General features: G+C 53.1%; 1 protein-coding gene across 1 annotated transcript in view; it reads right to left on the minus strand.

Moving 5' to 3' along the window:
• The window catches only part of PLXNA2 (plexin A2), a 203,253-nt gene that overhangs the window by 9,002 nt on the left and 173,923 nt on the right, over positions 1 to 20,328 (minus strand). The window contains 13 exon segments of the mRNA XM_032467086.1: positions 2,437 to 2,540; positions 2,897 to 3,056; positions 3,166 to 3,312; positions 3,510 to 3,576; positions 5,503 to 5,771; positions 6,483 to 6,625; positions 7,506 to 7,740; positions 8,023 to 8,166; positions 8,798 to 9,037; positions 12,387 to 12,480; positions 12,607 to 12,774; positions 13,759 to 13,895; positions 15,738 to 15,855. Of these exon segments, the coding sequence (XP_032322977.1) occupies positions 2,437 to 2,540; positions 2,897 to 3,056; positions 3,166 to 3,312; positions 3,510 to 3,576; positions 5,503 to 5,771; positions 6,483 to 6,625; positions 7,506 to 7,740; positions 8,023 to 8,166; positions 8,798 to 9,037; positions 12,387 to 12,480; positions 12,607 to 12,774; positions 13,759 to 13,895; positions 15,738 to 15,855 (2,026 nt within the window).

Consider the following 20,328-nt stretch of genomic DNA (forward strand, 5'->3'; position numbering starts at 1 on the left):
CTGATAGCCAGTTTTTAGTAGTGGTGTTTAATTTCACCCTCCCCATAAATCTGTGGGAGCCCGGGAAGTTTTTAAAAATCTCTTTGTTAATTAAGACTATGCAGATTTTCTCCTGTCGGAGCTCCAGGGACCTTTGACTCCAGGGAGGGTAACAAGAGGGTGATGTTTTGACTTGATGGCATAAAGCTGCAGGGTCTGGTGCTCTTCACAATGTCTGGAATGTGCCAATGCACCGTGACTTTCCAGCTGGGGCAGCTCCCCGGCATGCAGGCCGTGTGCACCACCAGCACCAGGTCTGGAACGGAGCGGGGGCTCTCCTTGCAACTGACAGCCTAAAAATGATACCTGAAAGGCTGGCAGGGGCAGGGGTCTATTCTCCCGGGGAGAACAGATTGCATTATCATTTATGGTTTAGTGTCACTTCCAGGGAGATTCACAAGGTGACTGGAATGACCACAGTTCAGCTGAATTCCAGCTCTCGTCACTAAATCTCTCTTGTCCTCAGTCCCCAGTCTTTCTCTTGACCAAATCTGTGGTCAAGATGCCTGGCTGGGTCTGACCTTGCCTCTGCCACTTACTAGCTGTGTGACTTCAGGGGAAGTCACTCAACCTCTCTGTGCCTCAGCTATCTCACTTGTCAGAGGGGATGATAATCACATCTAGGTCTGCTGTGAGGATTAAAGGAGTTAGGGCGCGTAACGGCTGGGCGCAGTGCCTGGTGCCGGGCGTCACGCAGTTAAGTGCCGTTATTACTGTTATGATCATCATCGTCATCATCACCGTCTCCCAAATGGAAGAATAATCCCTGCTGTCCCCTGTCACTCAGGGCTAGCGTGCGGGAAGCGCCTTGTACTCGGTGAAGCTCAGTAAATATTTGAAGAATGAGTGAATACATGAATGATAAATGACATGAGGGAATTGAAAGTGCTTTGTAGGATGAGCACTGTAAGAACAGAAGATTCCATTCTTCTGATTGGGAGTCATAGGACGGACAGCCCAGTAGCAAGCTTTTGGGCACCAAAGACAGAGGAGGGAGGCCCTATTCCTGCCCTGGAGATACTTCCGATTTGGGGGCGTAAGGCTATTCGCTTTTGCACTTTCTTCTTTGGTTCGAATTGGTTCATTACAACTATTCTACAGGATGCATTAAGCAAGGTGTGAAGAGGGGGTGGGGGTGGAATCAGCAGAGCATGATTACAGCTACTGTGGAGTGGAGGTGGTCTACATCCTGGGTGTCTCACCTGTGGGTCCTAATCCTTCCAACTACCTTCCAAAGTCCGGGTTATATCTCCATTTACTGATGAGGACCCCAAGGTTCAGGGTTCCAGTGACATCACCAGTGAGTAGGGAAGCAGGGGTTTACACACAGCTTGCAAAGCCTTTTCTCTTCCCACTATACCACACTCATTCCATTCAGGGTGGGGGTCCAGACAGGGTGTCAGCAGGGGAATGCAGGCCAGTAAGGGGGTGGAGCCTACAGAAGAGCGATCAGGGTTTCCTCAGTGCCCCTAACTTCCTCTGTGCCCCTGCTGGCAGTTAGGACCCCCAGCGTTCTGGTTGTTAGCAACTTGGTGCTTGAGAACCCAGCCTGCCAGCCCGTCTGCACCCTTCCCGCGTGACACAGGGACAGAGGGCGGCGTTATTAATCAGCCAATACCACAGAGTCCCGCAGCCCGAGGCGCTTCCTCTGGTTCGTTTAATTTCCCTCGGTGTCTCTCATTTGCAGCTTCTGTTTTAGTATTTTTCCTGAATTCCAACCAACCTACCTGTGCTTAATCTTACAGAGACCCCCAGCTATGAGTGGCTACATGGGAGGTGAGGGTGGGTGGGAACAGATTCCTCTTGGATCTTTTGTTCTTTTTCTGGTATTTTTTTCTGGACTGTTCATTCAATGTGTCTGCCAGTGTGCTAAATGCTCTACCTACTATATTCAATCTATTCCACACAACTTTATGGGACAGGGATTATTATTAACCCCATTTTACAGATGAGAAGAATGAGAACGTAAGTAACTTCCCCAAGGATACCAGCTAGTAAGTAACAGAACGCAAGACCCAATTCCCTGCTTCGTTGCAGGTGAGAAGTGTAAGCCAAAGCTGTGTTAGTAGGAAGTCGGAGAGAAAGAACAGACACCTATGCAGCTGTCCTTGAAAGATGCAATTTTTCTGCAGGTGTAGAGCTACACTCTGTACAGGGTAGGGATGTCTAGCCTTACCCCAGTTTCTCCGGGTGAGTCTGGACTGTTTTTGACAACATCCCCCAGTAATTCTAATTAGTAGCTGGGTCTGAGAATCACTGTCACTGAGCATCACTCAGGGAGGAGGAGGAGAGGGGAGATAAGGGCGCCCTTTTGGGGCTTTGAGGGCCTGAGAGTACACCTTGCGGGGAGGGACATTCTGCGGGGGCACAGGTCACCAGCACAAAGCCCTGCCCCACCTGGTAGTGCATCAGCGTGTTGAGCCTCTTCCAGTCGCCCTCGATCTTGGTGGTGATGTCCTCGTCCTGCAGCACGACCCGGGCAATCCGGCCTTGGCGCCACTCTGGGTGGACAGGGTGGTGCAGTAGCAGTGTGAGGGGTGGCGGCCACAAGCCAGGACCGCCCAGTAGTGCCTCCTCTAGGGGCCTGGTAACCCTGGCCCCCTCAAGTCTATCAGTGCAACCACAGTGCTTAAGACGTCCAGGGCTCCGTGGGGTCAAGCCAACTGCGAGAAGCACGGGCCTCCCTAGGAGCGGCCACATCTGAGCAGGCGGTGCCCTGGGAGAAGGATTTCACGTGGCCCCACCCCCAGGAGGGGCCGTCTGTGGGCGGGGCTTCACGACTTCCCATCCCACCCCGTCCCGTGGCGCAGACGCCCTCCTAGAGGGGCCGCTCCCACTCCAAGGCCAGGCCTCCTACCCAAGTCCATGTCCACAGCCCTCGGCCGCTGGGAGTAGGGCACGTTCTTGTAGACGGCGTCGAGGATCTTCTCCTTGACCTGAGTGATGGTGTCACAGTTTAACACCTTCACTGGGATCTCTGGACTGTTCTCGTTGTCGGGGTTGACGCAGTTCAGGATCTACAAGTGGCGACAGAGAGGGAGCCCTCAGACTGGCTTTGGGGTCAGAGGACGGAGCGCGGATCAGAGGCAGGAGACTGGTGTTGCCCCCGGGCTTCCGGCCCCTCACCAGCGTCTTGTACTCGATCTGCTGCCGGATGAGCTTGTCCTCGCTCAGGGAGTAGCGGGCCTCGCCCGTGATGGCATCGATGGGGCCCTTCTCCATCTGCTGCTTGATGGCGCAGTACAGCATGAAGAGCGGCTCCCCGGCGCACTCCTGCGGGCACAGGCAGGGCGTGGGCGGCGGGGCACCAGCCTCCTTCTCGCCCTCTCCTGACCCTGCTCCCAGGCCCGCTTGGCTTTGGAGCAGCTGGCCAGGTAGGTCCTTTTCCTGAGGAGGTCCCCATGCAGCCCTGATGGCCTGCCCCGCAACTGGCTCTCAGCTCCCGGCCCCCATCTCACTCCAATTCTCACCTTCAGAAACTTATGCAGGAGGAAGGCAAACCAATTGGTCAGCATCTTCTCAGCCACAGACTCTGTCCTGGGGAGGGGCAGAGGGATGAGGGGCAGTCCTTTATGGAGGAATCTCAGAGGCGGTGACTAGCTTGTGGCATGGGCTATGGCCCAAGAGAACGAGGGCAGGAAAGAATACACAGGGTTGGGAGCCAGGACACTGTGTCCTGGCCCAACTCTTATCAATCACCTGAAGTGAGACCTTGGACCAGAGGAGTATTCTTTCTGGGCCTCAGTTTCCTGTGAAAATGGAGTGGTACTATAGGTCTGCAGTTACAGGTGCCAAGTACCCCATCCCCCAGAACTATAAAGGACGGGTTCTCCCTACTCTCTGCTGGCTTCAGGCTGATACATAGCATTTCTCTGTCCCTCCGGGATTTCCTGCATGTCTGAACATGTCTGAATACTTTATGTAGCATATCCAGAAGGTCCCTGGTACCTGCCCTCCAAATACTCAGAGTCAGACTGCCTGGGTTCAAATCCTGGCTCTGCTGCATACTGGCTGTGTGATCTTGAGTGAGTCATTTCCCCTCTCTGGGTTCAGTTTCTCCATCTCTAAATGGGGATAATAGTAACAATCATCACCATCATCATCTACCCCACAGGGTAGTTGTCAGGGTTGAATGGGTTAATATACGTAAAGTGCTAAGAATAGCCCCTGATACGTGATAGCCAGTCACTATTGCTGTCCTGTGGGGTTGCGTATCCCAGTCCCTCAGGTGCAGAGTGGTGTGTGGAAGTGTTTGGCTGCTAGGGGATACGCTTCTGAAAGCACTGCCCCTTCCCCCAGCACCCCTCCACCCCGCGCCATCCCAGGCTGTAGATCTAGGGACTTGGAAAGGAACAAAGCGGCTGTGACAGACCCTCAGGGATGGGAATGCTGGGGGGGTATTTTAACTCCCTGCACGTGGTGCAAATTATACCCTCTGGTTGCAGTAAATTCCAGGCACTTGCCAGGGCTGCTCTGAGTCCGGGTTTGGGAGAGAGTGACAAAGGCAGAAGAAATTGTAGCTTTCTCCCCTGGCCCCTCCCAGCACCCTCTCCCTGCATTGTGCCTGCGATTAGCTCTAATTTAAATACAACAGCTCTTAATGAGAGTTTCTAATGCTCAGATTGGCAGAATTGGGGCTCAGTACTCATAAAACAAAGCCATTCTTCCTCCCATCTCACCCCACGTGGGGTCTGGAAGCCTGAGACCTTGCCAGGAGGAGGCTACGGAGAAGGCAATGGAATGGAGGTTGTGGGTTCCACTCCCCGAGGCCTCCGGAGAGGGAGGTCTGGGGGGTTGGATGCCAAGGTCTCTGACCCTCTTCCCTGCCAGGACAGTGGCAACTGGGGAGGGGGCATGTGGTAGATACTGGTGATTCAGATCCAGGAAGCTGGGCGCTGAAGGGAGAGGCTGTACCATATCTCTAGCCTGGCGCTGCCCAACGGAACCCCCACGATGGTGCAATGGTTTCTACCTGTGCTTCCAATATGGTGGCCACCACGAGGCAACTGAACACGTGGAGTGTCTAGTGCGATGGAGGAAATGAATTTTACACTTTATTTCATTGAATGAATAGCCAGAGGTGCTACCGTGTTGGACAGCACAGCTCTAAACGCAGCTCTAGACTGTGAGACAGGTGTTCCTGGTGTCATTCTTGTTCACGAGAAAACTAAACAGCAGAGAGGCCACACCACTGACCCAAGGTCACACGATCAGCTGGTGGCAGAGCTGGGGTTCCAGCTGAATTAGGTGCCGAGGGCTGTGCTCCTGCACCGCGCTCAGCACCTGCAGGCACTGCATGGCCGCCCGGGCTGAAGGAAGATGAGACTGTGGGAAGTGCGGGGATACAGGCCTCTCTGGCAAGGGATGCTCTCTCACGCTGCTCAGGGGACCCGCTCTAACTGGCTCCGTGTCCCTGTGCAGATGCCAGCCGCCTCCCCACCCCACCCCCGGTGTGGGACAGACCTCCGGAGAAGCAGCTTGGGGTGGTTCTTGTTCTCCAGGTTCTTGTCGATGAGGTCGGAGAGCAGCTGCTTGAGGACGTCGGTGGCGTACTCCAGGCGGCCCTGCAGGCCGGTCATGATGAGAGAGGCCACATTGCCGCGGTCGCGCATGGAGAAGCTGCGCTGCAGCTCCAGCGTGCGGATGAAGGTCAGCAGGAACACCTTGTTGTTGATGAGCTGGGCGAAGAGCTTCAGGGCCTTCTCCACGTGCTGCTGCCCGTTGCCCTGCACCTAGGGTGGGGGTGATGGGCGCAGCCTTAGAGGACAGGCCTCCAGCTCTCCCTGAGGGTCTTGGCTGGTGGCGATACCAGCTAGAGGACTCTCTCCAGGACACCTGTAACTGCCCCACCCCATCTCCCCAACCCACGGCGATGTAGCAATGGCTGGTCTCTGAGGTCTGCAGCCTGCTCTGACCTCCCATTCGGTAGAGAGTTTTGGGCTCCAGGTAGAGTCCTCAGAGAGGATGCGGGCCATCCATCTGATTTTCCCAAGGACACAGCACAATAGAAGATACCCCATCAGACTAGCTTGGTTTACAAGTTTCTTCTTAATCTCCTCTGCCTTGATTTATTATCTTTAGTAAAACAAACTGGGAAATGAACAAACAAACCTCACATAATCATACGTCTTTCCTTAAGCCACATTAAATCCATTTGGAAATGGGGCAGAATCTTAGTTAATTAATTCAATCATTAATTAAAAAATGACAAACAATCAGCTTTCCCCTGGAATCATCCCAAAAAGTCTAGGTGCGTCCCCCACCCCCGCCTTGGCTGTGGTCTTCCTGGTCAGAAATATCCCTGTTGCGGTGAGGTTGTTACAAGCTATTTCTCCTCCTCACTCTTGACCTTCCTCTGAGCTGCTGGGCCCCCCTGGCATTTACTAGGAAACCCAGGCCCTGAGTCTCCCCGGGGCAGCTGGGCAAAAAGAGGCAGGCGTTACCTCCAGCTCACGCAGGACGGGATGGTCCTCGATGCCAGGGAATAGGACACGCATGGCATAGGTCCGATAGTCAAGGTAGGGGATTCCTGAACGGTCCAGGTCGCTGGTCAGCTCATTGATGTCTGTCTGGAGCTCAGCAAAAGCTGTGAAAGTGCAGTGGAGCCAGGGAGGCTCAGAGGGGAACCCAGGCAGGGGAGGAGAAAGGCAAGAGGAGACCTAACCTCCAGACCCTGGGCCAGCAGGGCCTCCCCTTAGTGGCAGGCATTCCCACTCCTGATGCCCTCCCAGCTCGTCCCCAGCCCTGGCACAGGGAGGGGCCGTTGCCCACTTTTCCCCAGCCTGGCTCTTCCTTTCGTCCAGCAGAGGGCTTGTTCTGATCTCGAGGTTTGCAGCAAAAAGGAGCAATGTTTGGATTCCTAATTGAGATGTTTACTCAGAGAGTCCTCCGGGTCCTCAGCCCGAGGGGACACCAGGTACACTGGTCACCTGGCAGCGGTGGTTGCTTGGGAGATGGAAGGAAACAATCTCACTCCCTCTCATGCCCACAGCCCCGGATGCCAGCAAGTGGCCTTCAGAGCCTCAGCCTGCAGCGCTGGCGGAACACACCCTGGGGGGGGGGGGGATTGGAGGGAGGGGAGGTGTTCTCCTGCCCTTCCTGCTGCTTCGAAGGCAGCCAGGTGACAGAAGCCAAACCTCCCACATGGGGATCTAGAATCTGAGGCAACAGGGCCAGGGAGGCTCGGACTGTGGGGAGTCTGAGGCCCCGAGAGGGAGAGGAGGCTGCCAGATTGTGGGATGAGTTAGGGCACAGGGGGACAGAATAATGGGATCAGGCCTGGGGATTCTTGTTAGGACTTCTCTGGCCCTGAGTGCAAAGGAAGCTTCCAGGAAAACAGAAGTCAAAGTGGAGCATAAGTGCTTGGAGTGGAAGAGATGGAGTAAAGGTGAGACCTGTTTAGGGAGGCGGGTAATACGGCTGGTGAGGAAGGGGGTGCCTGGAAGCCAGGGCGTGCCCCCGCTTACCTTCCTTACACTCCAGAGCCACCCGGGACTCCAGGTTGTCCATCTGCATTTGGAGCCGCTTGAGGGTGAGGTCGTTCTCGCGAGACTTGCGCTTGTAGGCGATGAGGACGATGATGACGATGATGAGCAGGAGGCTGCCGCCCGCCGCGATGCTGACGATGGCGGGCAGGGTCAGCAAGCTGTCTGAGATGACGCTCACCGAGCCGGGCGAGAACACCATCCCGCCCACGTGGACCTGTGCACGGCACACACACACACTGGAGAGCCCCGGCGTGCCGTCCCATCATGATCATTTCAGAACGGACGCGAGAGGCTACAACCGCACAGTGCAGCTTGGATTCAATACAACTTCCTGCTTACTACCCGCCTTTCTTGCCTGGAGTTCTTAACTTCTACCCATTTTACTATAGGACATGGGGAGGGGGAGATGTGGAGGAGGTGGAAGAGCCTTTCTTTACGACAGATCACACAGGTGTGGTAAGGAGGGAGGGAAGTAATGAGAAGAGGGTTCACTCACCATGACTTTGTGCTGCCCGGTGAGGTTAGGAGGCTCGCACAGGAGCTGTGTCTCGGACACGGTGACGGCGCACGGGGTCTCTCCAATCAGCACCGTGTAGTTGAGTTTGGCACCTCCAGAGGCAGGAGGGCAGAGGTTTTTGCCCTGTAGATAACAGCAATCTTAATAGAGCTAATTGACACATGGACACAGAAATTAACTGCCTATTTAAAGAGAGATTAAAGAGATGGCGTAAGGGCGGCAACGCAAAACCCGAGGCATGACTCCACGGTAGGTGTTTGGAGAGGAATTCTAACAGCCACAATGTAGAGGGAAAAAGAGAAAACATAAAAGAGGAGAGAATAAAAGGGAGGGAAAGAGTGGGAAAGAGAGGAAGGGGATATAAAACAGTAAACAAGCAACAGTTTGGGGGAGGACACAGGGGATATGAGCGATAGTGGAGTAGCACACACTTGGACAGATGGTACCTGGGGACCACGACCCCTTGACATTTGAGTACAATTTACTGTGGCTACGGATAGGTCAATAAAGGACACAAACCACTGCTGGACTTTTGGGTCCCAAAGCTCACAAGAACACATGGAAATACTCTACAGTGTTTCTTGAGAATCCCAAGATATGTCACTCGATGGGTCAATATCTATAACCAAGCCCCCTTCACAGGGAGATGACAGCTACTTGAGTCCACGTGAGTTGAAGGCAGGAGAGACCAGGCTGGGAGAGGGGTGCTCTCACCAGCCCCGTGCGTGGGACGCACTCTGTCCTGCGCTCCTACCTTTAGAATGATGGGGGATCCTGGCTTTTGATCCAAGACTCCGGTGGGGCTGAGCAGTTCAAAGGTTGGGTTGGGGTAGTAGATGAACTTAGTGTCGTTGTAAATCAGCAAGGACTGGACGTTGTTGAAGACAAATCCAAACTCATCCGGCCGTTCCACGGTGTCCAGGCCGGGCCGGTAGTCCGTGGTCAGGGAGGGTGCCAGGCAGGTCAGGGTGGTGGTGTTGACAACTTTACACACCTAAGAGGCCCAAAGCGCAGCAATCAAACCCTGAGCAGGTGATGCCCGGGGTCAGGCTGCTGCCCTCCCCGCCCTCCGCCTGCTTTGGCCGGTCCCCACTGGGCCACTTGCTGTCTCCGTTAGATATAAGCCCTCGAGGAAAAGGGCTGTGAAATTTGTTTTCATTATTGTTGTTGTTGTTGGGAAGGGGATGCATTTGAACTTCATTCATTCACCAACATTGAGTGAGCATCTACTCTGTGCCAGGCACTGTGCTAGGAATGGGGCCATCAGTGAAAGAGTTCCAGTCTAGGGGAGAGACAAACGATTCAGCAGGCATGACCGTGCAGTCCGGGCAGGGGGCCGGGAGCACAGTAGGGGCACTGGCGCTGGGAAACGCACCGGCGGGGGTGAGAAGCACCTGAGGGGAAAAGAGCCAGGGGCGGTGAGGGTGTCTGTGAGTGTGCACGAGTGTGTGTGTGAGCCTGCGTGGCCTGAAGCAGGGGGAGGGGGACTTGTGGGAGCCTTCCCTTGGAAGAGATGGATGAAGTTTAATCTGAAGAATGTGTGGGGCTTAACCTAGATGAGGGGGATGGTAGGGGATCAAGTCCCAGGCCAAGGAAACAGCAGCAAAGGCCTGGGCGTGAGGGAGCATGGATGTCTGAGCAAAAGGGACAGAAGCAGTGTCCTCTGTGTGTTTGTGTGTGTGTGTGTGGTGGGAAGAAGGAAGTTGTGCACGATGAGCACTTTGCCAGCACATAGTAGGTGTTTAGTTAATGTTTATTGAATACAGTGATGGATGAAAAGGGTCCTTCTCCTCCTTAAATGTTCTAGTCAGGACCTCCCTCTTCTCCAGCCAAGTGCCCCCTAACTCTACATGGGGTTATAACCTTGGTATTGACACTGAGTTCATGATGTCTTTTCTTCCTTGGTGGACCCTGGTCTCGTAACAAAAATCCTAGTTGAGCTGGCCCTGCTTGGCACACATTGTGCTATTCTCTCCTCCGGTGGTTTAGTTTTGGGGCTGCCCAAGGCAGCAGCCAGGCTGCAGAAACCGCTCCAGGACCGTGTATGGTCTGGGAAGAAAGCCTGGATGCCTGCCCCTCTCCTCCTGTCTCACTCTGCCCAGCTCAGCTTTGGTTTGGGAACCACCGTGTCCCAGCAACAGCCAAGGGCATCTGTGAGAACCCTGCTCAAGTACATGCTGTCCTGGCGGGTCCACAGATGTTGTGAGTCTGGCCAACACACACATGCTTGGGCTTCAGGATTGGAAAACAAGACCGCGTGTGAAATTGCAAAAAAAAGCTGACATCTGCGTAGAGATTATGTTGGAGCTCCAAGTCTTAACCCTCCCTTTTCAGAGGGAGTTTAAGAGTTTAAACCAAACAGCTCACTGAGGGGTTCATGCAGTGTCAGAGGTCAGAACCCATCCCCATCCTTTTCAGCTCCCCCTTCAGCAGCCCCTTATGAACCTAATGTCCCTTTCACATTCCATCTGGGGACACTTAGGCATAAGGAAAAAGGGGGTGTGGTCAGACTGGTAGAGCTGAGCCAGGGAGTCCCACCTTGAGCTCCACAGGGCAGACTCCCAGGCTGAGTGCCTCTTCCCCGCCCGCTCCACCTTCCTCCCTGCTCACTCCAGCGCCCTTGGACGAGACTCCTCTGGGAATGAGCAAATCGCCCCCAGACAAGCAGCCTCTGTTTGCTCCCTGCCTCGAGCTGCATCGGCACTTTGTCTGCCAAACATTCCTTTGGGTTTTGCGGCTTTCACTTTGGCCCTTCTCACTGGGGCTACTTCCAAACCCAAAGGCAGCGGGTAGCCCTGGGGCAGGGGGCTGAGGATGAGGTGGGGCCCTGAGCTGCAGGGCTGCGGGGGCAACAGGGTTCTTTCCCACCATTCCTGAAAGAGAAGGCATGGGGCAGAGTTTACAAACCGGACTTGATGGAAATCTGCACACCCAGGCTGCCAGCCTGCAGACTCCAGGCAGGTCACTGGGGGAGCTGAGGGCCCCCAACTCTCTAGAGAGAGGAGCTGCTTCTTAACTCCTTGAAGCACGGATGGAGGTGGTGAACATTGAGCTTCAGTCTGGGAGTGGAGGGGGATTTAGGCTCTTTTATGCATGGATCAAAGTCTACATTTGGGTTAAGGAGGCACATGTTCTTCTAGTCCAAAGAACTGTGATGATGGTGGGCACTGAAGGTGTGATCCAGGTGTCCCCACGTCCTTGGCATGATGGAATGTCAAGCCCGCCAGCATCTCACGTGGTCTAGTGATGAAGAGTCCAGACGTTTGGCTTCTAGCTTGGCTCTGCCACCAGCCACCTTCATAACTGGGGGCAAGTCATTAATCCTTTCTAGCCTTAGTTTTCTAAGCTATACAATGAGAAGGTTGGACCAGATGATCCCTGAGACATCTCCAGATCTAGCCTTAAGCAGCCTGTCATTTCCTGGGGGAGCCTAAAGCATGCTGGGAAGGTGTCAGAAATAAGAGGGCAGAGGCAGTACCATCTTCCCCATCTCCATCTCAGCCTGCTCCATCCCCATAAGGTCTAAGCAGTAATAATAGTAATTCATATGAAAAATCATGGCCATAATAGCATCTCCTGGACTATAATTATGAATACACTCATGTTTCAGAAAATGTTGGCTGAAAAGAGTGAGATGGAGCTAGTAGAACAAACTGAAAAATTTATAACAACACAGCAGACATTCTGCTCTTACCCTAGAGAACTTTTTTTTTTAACATCACAAAAATCCATAGTGGAAAAAACTAAATTACATGGCTCTGCACAGAGGAGTCAAGTAAAATGTTCAACTTGATCATCTTAGCAACGGGGATGGAGTTATCCGCACGCATTGACTAACGTTTATCAGGTGCCCACCTAGGGCCAGCCAACGGCTACAAGTTACAAATCCACGAGGCGAGTCTTATCACCACCATTTACAGCCGGGGAATGGAGGATCAGAGAGGTTAAATGAAATGATCGTGGTTGTACAGCTAATAGATGGCAGTGTCCTGCCTCCGATTTGGAAATGTCTGAATCCTCAGCCAGAATTTCTTCATCTTCTCACATTGCCTCTTATCAGACCTCAAGGTAAACATATGGCATTAAACAGGAGCCCTTTGCACCATATCTTAAGCTCAGAGGCCAGTACGTTTATACACTCATTATGTTGTCTTCTGACAAGAAATGATTATACTGCAATTATAAAAATCATTGTAAGGCTCAGGTGTTTGGGGCTGCGATTCCGGACTCAGTGTCCTGAGCTAACACTTTTCTCTAGCAGTGCCGGACACAGACCTCATCACATCTCAAAACACAGACACTGCCGTGTTTCCTGGGGACCAGGTGGACCCATGGTTACTCACATTGACAGATTCTTTGCCATTAAACTTGACTCGGATCCTTGGCTCCTGAATGACATCCAGGTTGAAGCCTGTGATGGTCAGGGGTGTGTGGCCACTGGGAACAAGCAGAGGCTGGGTTAGATAGAAACCCTCTCAAGCTGCTGCCTCTTCTCGCCCTGGGATCTGCACCGAGGTGCACTTGGGCGTGGCAGCGGAGTGCGTTCCTGCCCGCCCCCCTCACCTGGCAATGCTCCACTCGGGCTCTATGCGCTGCACCCGGGGGTCATCTATGTACTCGAACTGCAGGTTGTTGTCCACGCGGGCTCGGTCGACACTCACGGAAACTGGGACAGGCCCCAGCCCGTTGGATGACGGGGGTGAGACACACACGATCTCATTCATCGACCGCCTACAGGGAGACAGCGGGAGGGCTGTGAGGGAAGGTGTAGGCAAGAGGGGTGCCCTCCGGCCTGAGAATGCGTTTTCCCAGTCTGAGGGTTCGGCCCAGGAATGTTCTTGTCCTTTTATTCTCTAGACTGCGGAACGTCCCTTAGCAGTTTCAGTGCCTCTTTCTACCTGAGCTCCAACTCCGGGTGGATTAGAGAGGGAGCCAACTGGAGAAGAGGATTAGAGAATGCGGGGCAGGGGCAGGGCTCCAGGGGCTTTGGGGGAACTCCTGTTTTCTGGATCTTTCTAGAATGACGGTTTAGCCAGTGCCTCAAGTCTGGTCAGTCAGTTAATAAACTGAACACCTGCTATGCAGGGAAGTGAACATACAGTCCTTGCCTTCTGGGAGCTTGTGGTCCGAGGAGGAGATGATCAGATAGTACTGAGCAAGTCAAGTTCTCATCCATGGACCCTTTCAGAATTCTCTCTGGATGCTCTCCTTCTCCAGGGCTTCATCAGAACATCTGACAAATAGTAGGTGTGTTCGTACTTTCATGCATGAGAGATGCTCTGAGGATAAGGCTGTGTGCTTGTGGAGGACTGAGGCCATGCAATCTCCATGTTTCTCTGGTCCGCATTTGCCACTCACTAGTGATGGGCTCAGAAGCAAGTTTCTGGATCACTCCGGGGTCTTGTGTCACCATGGTGGGTACACAATGAATGCTGGATGCTGACAGTGACTGAAAACCCCTGGGAGCCTTCTTCATCAGCAGTTCTCACGGTTCTCACTTCTGATCATTTTTACAAGTACTTAGACCCTACGATACTCATGATACAGATTGACTAGTGGTATGTATTTCTCACAGTGACCGGAATGGTATTCGGGCCCGGGATGGGACACATAACATGGAGGTGATGGGGCAGCATATAAGTGAACACGCACAGGAACACGAGGGCCCAGGCCTCACACGTACAGCCTCCTAGCGCTCCTTCGAGCCCTTCTCACCCATAGAACTCGCAGGTCTGGTTGCCCAGGTAAACAGCCACACTGCTCCCAGCCCCGAGGTAATGGCCCGTGATGGTCACCATGGTGCCTCCAGACTCCGGCCCTCGGATGGGGTTGAGTGACAGCACAGAAGGGTTCTTTGGGAGGAAACAGAGAAGTGATCACAGCTCAGGTTTTGCCCGAAGGGAGAAACCCAGACTAGACTTAGAGGCAGAAGGAGGCACTGCATCTGAGCTCAGAGTGGAGGCGCTTCTCCTGCCCTTTCTAATCCCGCACACTCTCTCTGCCTACCCCAGAGTTGAGACCTTTTCAAAGAAGAGGCTCTGGGCATATCCAGGGAAGGCAGAAGGGCCCAGCTTTGGAATTAATTAACTCCCCTGGGAGTCTCATGCTCATAATACTGAAGGGAAGGCAGAGATGACACTGACTAATCTATCAATTAGTTTACAAATTGAGAACAATTTGAAAATGCTTCTCTATCTGGAGTGTGTACTGATTTTTTTGGCACAAAATCAATAGAGCTGAATAGAGCATCCCTGCCTGGATTGGGCCACCGAGAGGCTCCATTAATGGCCAGACACACGTCCTTCCGTCCCTCCCTAAGCACATGAAGGGCACGGCAGCGTGCCTGGTGCAGAGAGCTGCCAATAAATGTTAGACGTGGCTTTCCTGACCTTCATCCGAAGGATAGCCATCATTGACTGGGATTTTCTAGTAAGCTCACTAAATTGTAAAATTATGCTTAAGCTTAAAAGCTAAGCATAATTAGCCTAAATGCATCAGGCAGTCAACCTAAATAAGAAAGGAATGGCTTCTGCCTAGCGGGAGTGGAAGTACATTTAACTGAGCAACTACATATGCATGAACTCTAGTCTGCATTTGCCACTCACTAGTGATGGAGTCAGAAGCAAGTTTCTGGATCACTCCGGGCTTTTGCTTGCTCCTCTGCCAAGAGAGGAAGGTGAGCTGCAAGATCTTTAAAGCCCTCCCAGCTCTGACACTCTACAGCTCTCTCTCCATCTAGTCTTCCTGGGTTTGCTTCTCACACAAGACCCTGTCTGTCCTGCATAGGAGATGGGGTAGGTGAGCAGCAGATATAGGCCCTGGTACCCTCCAATCTGAGAGGAGACCAATACCAGATAAGGCAGAGTCAGGGAAACCTAAAATAAGCAGTAAAATACTTCAGAGAGAATAAGATTTGGTGGTCTAATAATTTTTCGTTCCTCTTAGCAAGGGCTGGTTTGATCCCCTCTGCTGGTGTTAATACTTTTCAATGCCAAGTTTAATGGCACATCAACCCAACTTGGCAGTGTAGGTTAAGTGTCAGAAAAGGGCCTTTGGGGCCCCAGAAGTGAGTTCTTCAGTAGGAATAAAGAAAGCCTTTGGGGCCCTACCACCTGCTGTCTGAGTGTGCAGAAGCGTTTTCAGGTACGAGTGTGTGCACGTGCGTGTAACTGCACAGGCACACGGAGCAACTTGCTTGTACAGCTCACTCCTGTGGTCCTGAACACAGACACACATCCCTGCAGGATTTCAAATGACTCCTCTGAACTCCCACTTAGAATATCCTTGGTAGAAAACAAAGCATGTGGATAAATATAGACCTTTTTAATTAGGTCCCTCCGGTGATCTGCCCTCATTAGGCTGGAGTTAGACTAAGATATCACATTGGTGGGACAAAGGCAGCCCCTCCCCACTCTGTGTCTAGGATCCACTTTCTAAGAAAAACCTGATTTTGCTCATTTAGAACTCTGACCTGTGGCTCTCTGTGCCTCCCAAGTCTCCAAAGCATTAGTTGGTCATGCACTCAGCCCACCCGGGGAAGACAGGCTTTCCCACTTCTGGTCTCCTGCTCCATCCTTGAGAAGCCTGGAGATGCCGGCTTGGGAGGGGGAGCGTGGGGCTTTCCTGGGCAAAGTCTGGAGCAGAAGTGTGCCCTTGCAGGGAGCACGTAGCCCAGCACCAGACCCAGGACTCACCACAAAGGTGTACTGTTGATGGGATTTGGTCATGAACTCTGGCTTACACTCGCCAATGCACAGGCGCACGGGCCCAGAGGTGGTTCCCACAACGGCGTGGCCCATCTCACAGACGATCCTGAGGAGAGAGCAAACCTTCCCATGAGAGGCTTGGCGAGAGCTGGCATCCCTGCCCCTGCTGGCTCACCCCGACACAGTGAATGATTCATCGCTGTCTTGTAATAGTGCTGGCCCAAGACTCAGCTTGCTTGCTTCTGTGGCTGTGTGACCTTGGGTAAAGTACTTGCCCTCTCTGGGCCTCAGTTGCTCATTGGTGCAGTGAGAGGTTGGATGAGATCATCTCTAAAGCCCCGCGTGCCTCAGCAAGGCTATGCTGCCCATTTCTATGAGCAAGCCTGTCGTCCCCAGTGCCTAGTGCAGTGCCTAGCACTGGTAGCTACCCAATATTGGAATATTGGAATGAACCTAGCGTCCAACAGAGAGATCTAGGGGCAGTCATTTAGCATTCTTTCCTGTGCCACAAGCCAACACTGCAACTCTCCCAGAAAGAGGGATTGAGGGCTGATTGGCAAAGCTGATTCAATTGTGGTTTGTTTCCTGCGGTGAGTTTAAAAAAAGGTAGCAGATAATCTGGCAAGATAGTAGGTACCTAAAACAGGAGCTTCCTGCTACATGACAGGAGGGGAGTCTTGAGGCCAGGGGTGAGGGCGAAGGGCTGGGAGGTGAATGAGTTCATTAGGATGGCAGTCGACCCTGGATTCCCACTTCATCAAGGGCTGAGCGCACTAAACTGGTGGGCGGGGCTCTGAGCCAGCCCCAGGGTTGGAAGGCATGTCTCCCCTTACCAGGAGGCCTGGAGGGGAGGTGGGGTGTGGTGCTCTCTCTCACTGAAGTGCAGATCAACACCCCCGGGGTTGGCTTCCCTGGAGCCTGAGATAAGTTACAACAAGCACATTTACAGACTGGTTGCTTTAGTCACAGCCGCCTTCTAGAAAGAGTGGGCAGCCGGAGGACGCGGGAGGAACAGAAGCAATCGGATTCTTGGTGGGGGGACCTCTTGCCTGGAATTCTAAGGCACGGGGTGGGTGGGAAGGGCCCTCACCAGGTTCAGCAAAAAGGAACCAGGGCACAGATGGAAGGATTTCCCTTTCCTTCTGACACCATTTAACAGTTCAGAGCAGTCTGGTGCCCTTGGTAGGCTGGCTTAGTGGGGAGTCAGAAAAACAGACCCCTCTCCACTAATCCCCAGTGGTATCCTGGCACGGTGGGGGAGGTCCGTGTTTAACCGAGCGATGCTTATCTCCACGGCTTATCTAGGAAGGAAGGTAACTAAACAGAGATTTCATTTCGATGTAATAAAACTTGCATTAAACAAATACACCGCGTGCTCACACACCCGGCGTGCCACGGACCTCCATCTCCTTCATAACAGTTAATCCCAAATAAGTACTTTCACTCCTGGCGAATATTTACTTAACATGCAATAACTGTCTTATTACGTTTAGCATATTAGGTTCAACAAGAAAGTACCGAGGGCGCTTGGAAGGATGTTCTCCCTTCCCTTGCTCTGTGAACAAATAAATTAATTATGAACCCACAGTGAAGATGATAGTGATGCATCAATTAGTATTTTACACGTAACTGTCTCCTTCAACCTCATTAGCGGAGCATTCGAGAAGCTTAATTGAAGGTATTGCGTGGGGTTATTTCCGTGCTGCGACCTGCCTGGAGTAGCGACTCACCCCTCCTGCTTCCTGGGCACCTGCTCCCGCTCCTGTTTGGGGTCCCTGCCATCCTGTAAACTCTCAAGGAGCTTCAGAGGATTATCTGCTGTCTACTTGGGGAGCATGGGGAGAGGGGAGGGCCAAGAGGAAGAGGGAGCAGATAAGTCTTTTCCCCTCTCTTCTCATCAGGGCTTTCTTGTCCATTGCTCACCCCACCTTGGCCACTGTGCTGGAGCCCTCCTCGAGGAGAAAAGGAGGAAGAAATCAGGGCAGGCTTGGAGTCTCGGAAAGAAGAACACAGTAGGGTCACGGGCATATTTGTTCCTCTTGGGGCCTATCTAGGAGAGAAGGCCTAGAATGGCTGTTCAGCTGTCCCTGCAAGGAGTTAACAATGAGCTGGGGCCTCGAGGCACATTGTCTTTTCTAGAACATTCTCCTGCTCAGGGTTCATGTCCCAAAAGATGAGATTTGCTGTCAAGCACCTGGGAGAAGAGGGATGGCTGGGAGATGGGCACTGCCCAGGTGTCCAAGGCTGAGTGCCTGCAGTTGGCTCTGAATGTCCTGCCTGGAAAGGCATGATGCGAGAGACCAGGGGCTGGGCTGCAGGGAGGGTCCGGAGCTGGACCACAGGTTCCCTTCCATGGCACTGCAGCTGACTCCTCTCCCTGCTGCTGGAACGGGTTTCTAGTTCATCAAATGAGTGGGGAGAGGGGCAGCAGTCAGCAGGGGGCTGCAGAAGGTCTGGCTTCTAGTCCTAGATGGATCTAAGAACAGGGTGAGACCCCTAAGGACCCAGGCAGCACTGTAGGACTCCAATGACCTCTAATCCTTCTTCCTTTTTATTCCTGGGACCCAGTGCTTACAGTGAAGGATGCAGAGGCATCCCTGAGTGTATTTCTTATAGACATTTGAGCTCAGGGAGAGACGGAGTTAAAGGAAGAAGCAAGGGCCCCTGCAGGGAGTGGAGAGAGTTATAACTGAGGAATGAGGGTCAGGCTAAAGCAGTTTGTGAACCTTAATAATAATAAAAAAAAAAGAGCTACAATTTACCGAGCTTTGGTGGCAGGCACTGAACCAGACAGGACCTTGTGCCATCCTCAGGTTCTGCTACAGGGCAGGTCTTACTGTCTCCATTTTTAGAGACAAGGAAACCAAGGCCCAGAGACACCAAGTGACTCATCTACAGCCATAGTTCTGGTACGTGGCAGAGACACGATTCAAGTCCAAGTCAGCCTGGCTCCAAAGCTCATGCCTTTGGCGACCCCCCTCTACTGCCCCGGAATTAACGGCATGCTCTCTCTGTCTTTTTCGGAAGGGACAGGATGGACGTGGTAGCAATGCTGGGGTGGAGTTGAGGTTGTTGTTGGTGTGTGGAGGGGGTGGGGGTGGGGGCAGGGATAGGGAAGGAGGAGAGGGGAGGGAGGCAGGGAAGACCCGGCTGGGTTCCTAAGGCTCTGAGAGGTAACCACCTGAGCCCCTGCGCCCCCTCCCTTCCTGGCTGGAGATGCCCACAGGAAGAGGTGTGTGCACAATTTCTTCCTCCAGGCATTACAGGTCAGTAAAATTCCTATGATTTGACTTCTGGGGCCTCCTGCCTCCCTGCCTCCCTGCCTCCCTGGGTGACCCCTGGTAGCCCCAGGCTCCCTGTGCCTTTTCAGGAGACGGCAGCTGGGGATGCCTAGAGTTCCTTTTTGGAAAATAAGGAGTTGTACTAAACAACTGTCTAACAGTTACTTAGCTTCACCATTGGAAGGCTTGACTCCTCCTGGTAGACAGGGGGCTTCTGGATTCACATTAGTGCCACTGATACACTTCCTGTTGGTGGGAGCTGCAGATTCTATGGGGCATAGAGGTCATTGCCCCTGACACCCTAAGGACCTTAGACGTGACTGTAGAGATCTACTTCTCCGTACCCATTCTCCAGATGAGGCATTTGAGGATCAGAGAGCAAAGTGACCAAAGTCATACAGCACATCAAAAGCTAAGCTCCTGGCACCCAGTCCAGTGCCCTCGCCCCACACCACACCACCTCCCACAGACTGGCACAGATGGTGCCTTTCTCCCCACTGAGTGTGCATCCCTGGGGTGGGGAGCACTGGCATCTAACATCCATCTGGACACGGCTGAGTTCACAGGTGCAGCAGGTGAGAAGGGAGGAGGTCTCAGGATGCAAGCTGAGTCCGTCTCACACAGAGCCCCTGTCCCAGGAGGGGCAGAGCTGCAGCCTCAACCTGGGAAATGTCCTGTGATGGAGTCGCTGGGCCCTCCACAGATCTGTAGGGTGCTGACTGCAGGACTAAACAGGGCCCTTTAACGAACATTAACCTAATTGCCGAGTGATAGATGGCACGGCACAAGCATATGGCGAGTCATTACCCTGCCCGCGAATCCTGCCCGTGCCCGGGACTCTGCACCGGGCCCATTTAGCCAAATTCATCTCTTGCAGACATCTGTAATGATTGCGCCTGCTGCTCACTGCCCGGGATGGAGGCTTTAATGATGTTAACAAACTCTGAAACCTCGAGAGCAGTAATGAGCCTGGCACGGCTGGAAACCAGGGCGCCTGCAGCCGAGGTGCAGAGTGTGCCCGTCCGCCTCCTGCCTGCTCTGCACCTGAGGAGACCACGCGGGTGGTTTTCTAGGGTGACCACCGGCCTGGGCAGGGACCCCTGGCAACCATTACCTCCCCTTTCCTATCCTCACTTCCGGTTTGTCTCGGCACTTTCCTCCCCGGGGCCCTGGGTGAGTTCGGTGCATTTGATTTCAAAGATAGATCAATATTTCCTTACGTTCCTGTGGCATGTTTCAGTCTCCAAGTTCTCATCTTACTGAATTCTCCCCCAGGACCTGTGCAGCAGGAATCATGG

Source organism: Camelus ferus, chromosome 23 (genome assembly GCF_009834535.1).
Source record: "Camelus ferus isolate YT-003-E chromosome 23, BCGSAC_Cfer_1.0, whole genome shotgun sequence".
Classification (NCBI taxonomy): Eukaryota; Metazoa; Chordata; class Mammalia; order Artiodactyla; family Camelidae; genus Camelus; species Camelus ferus.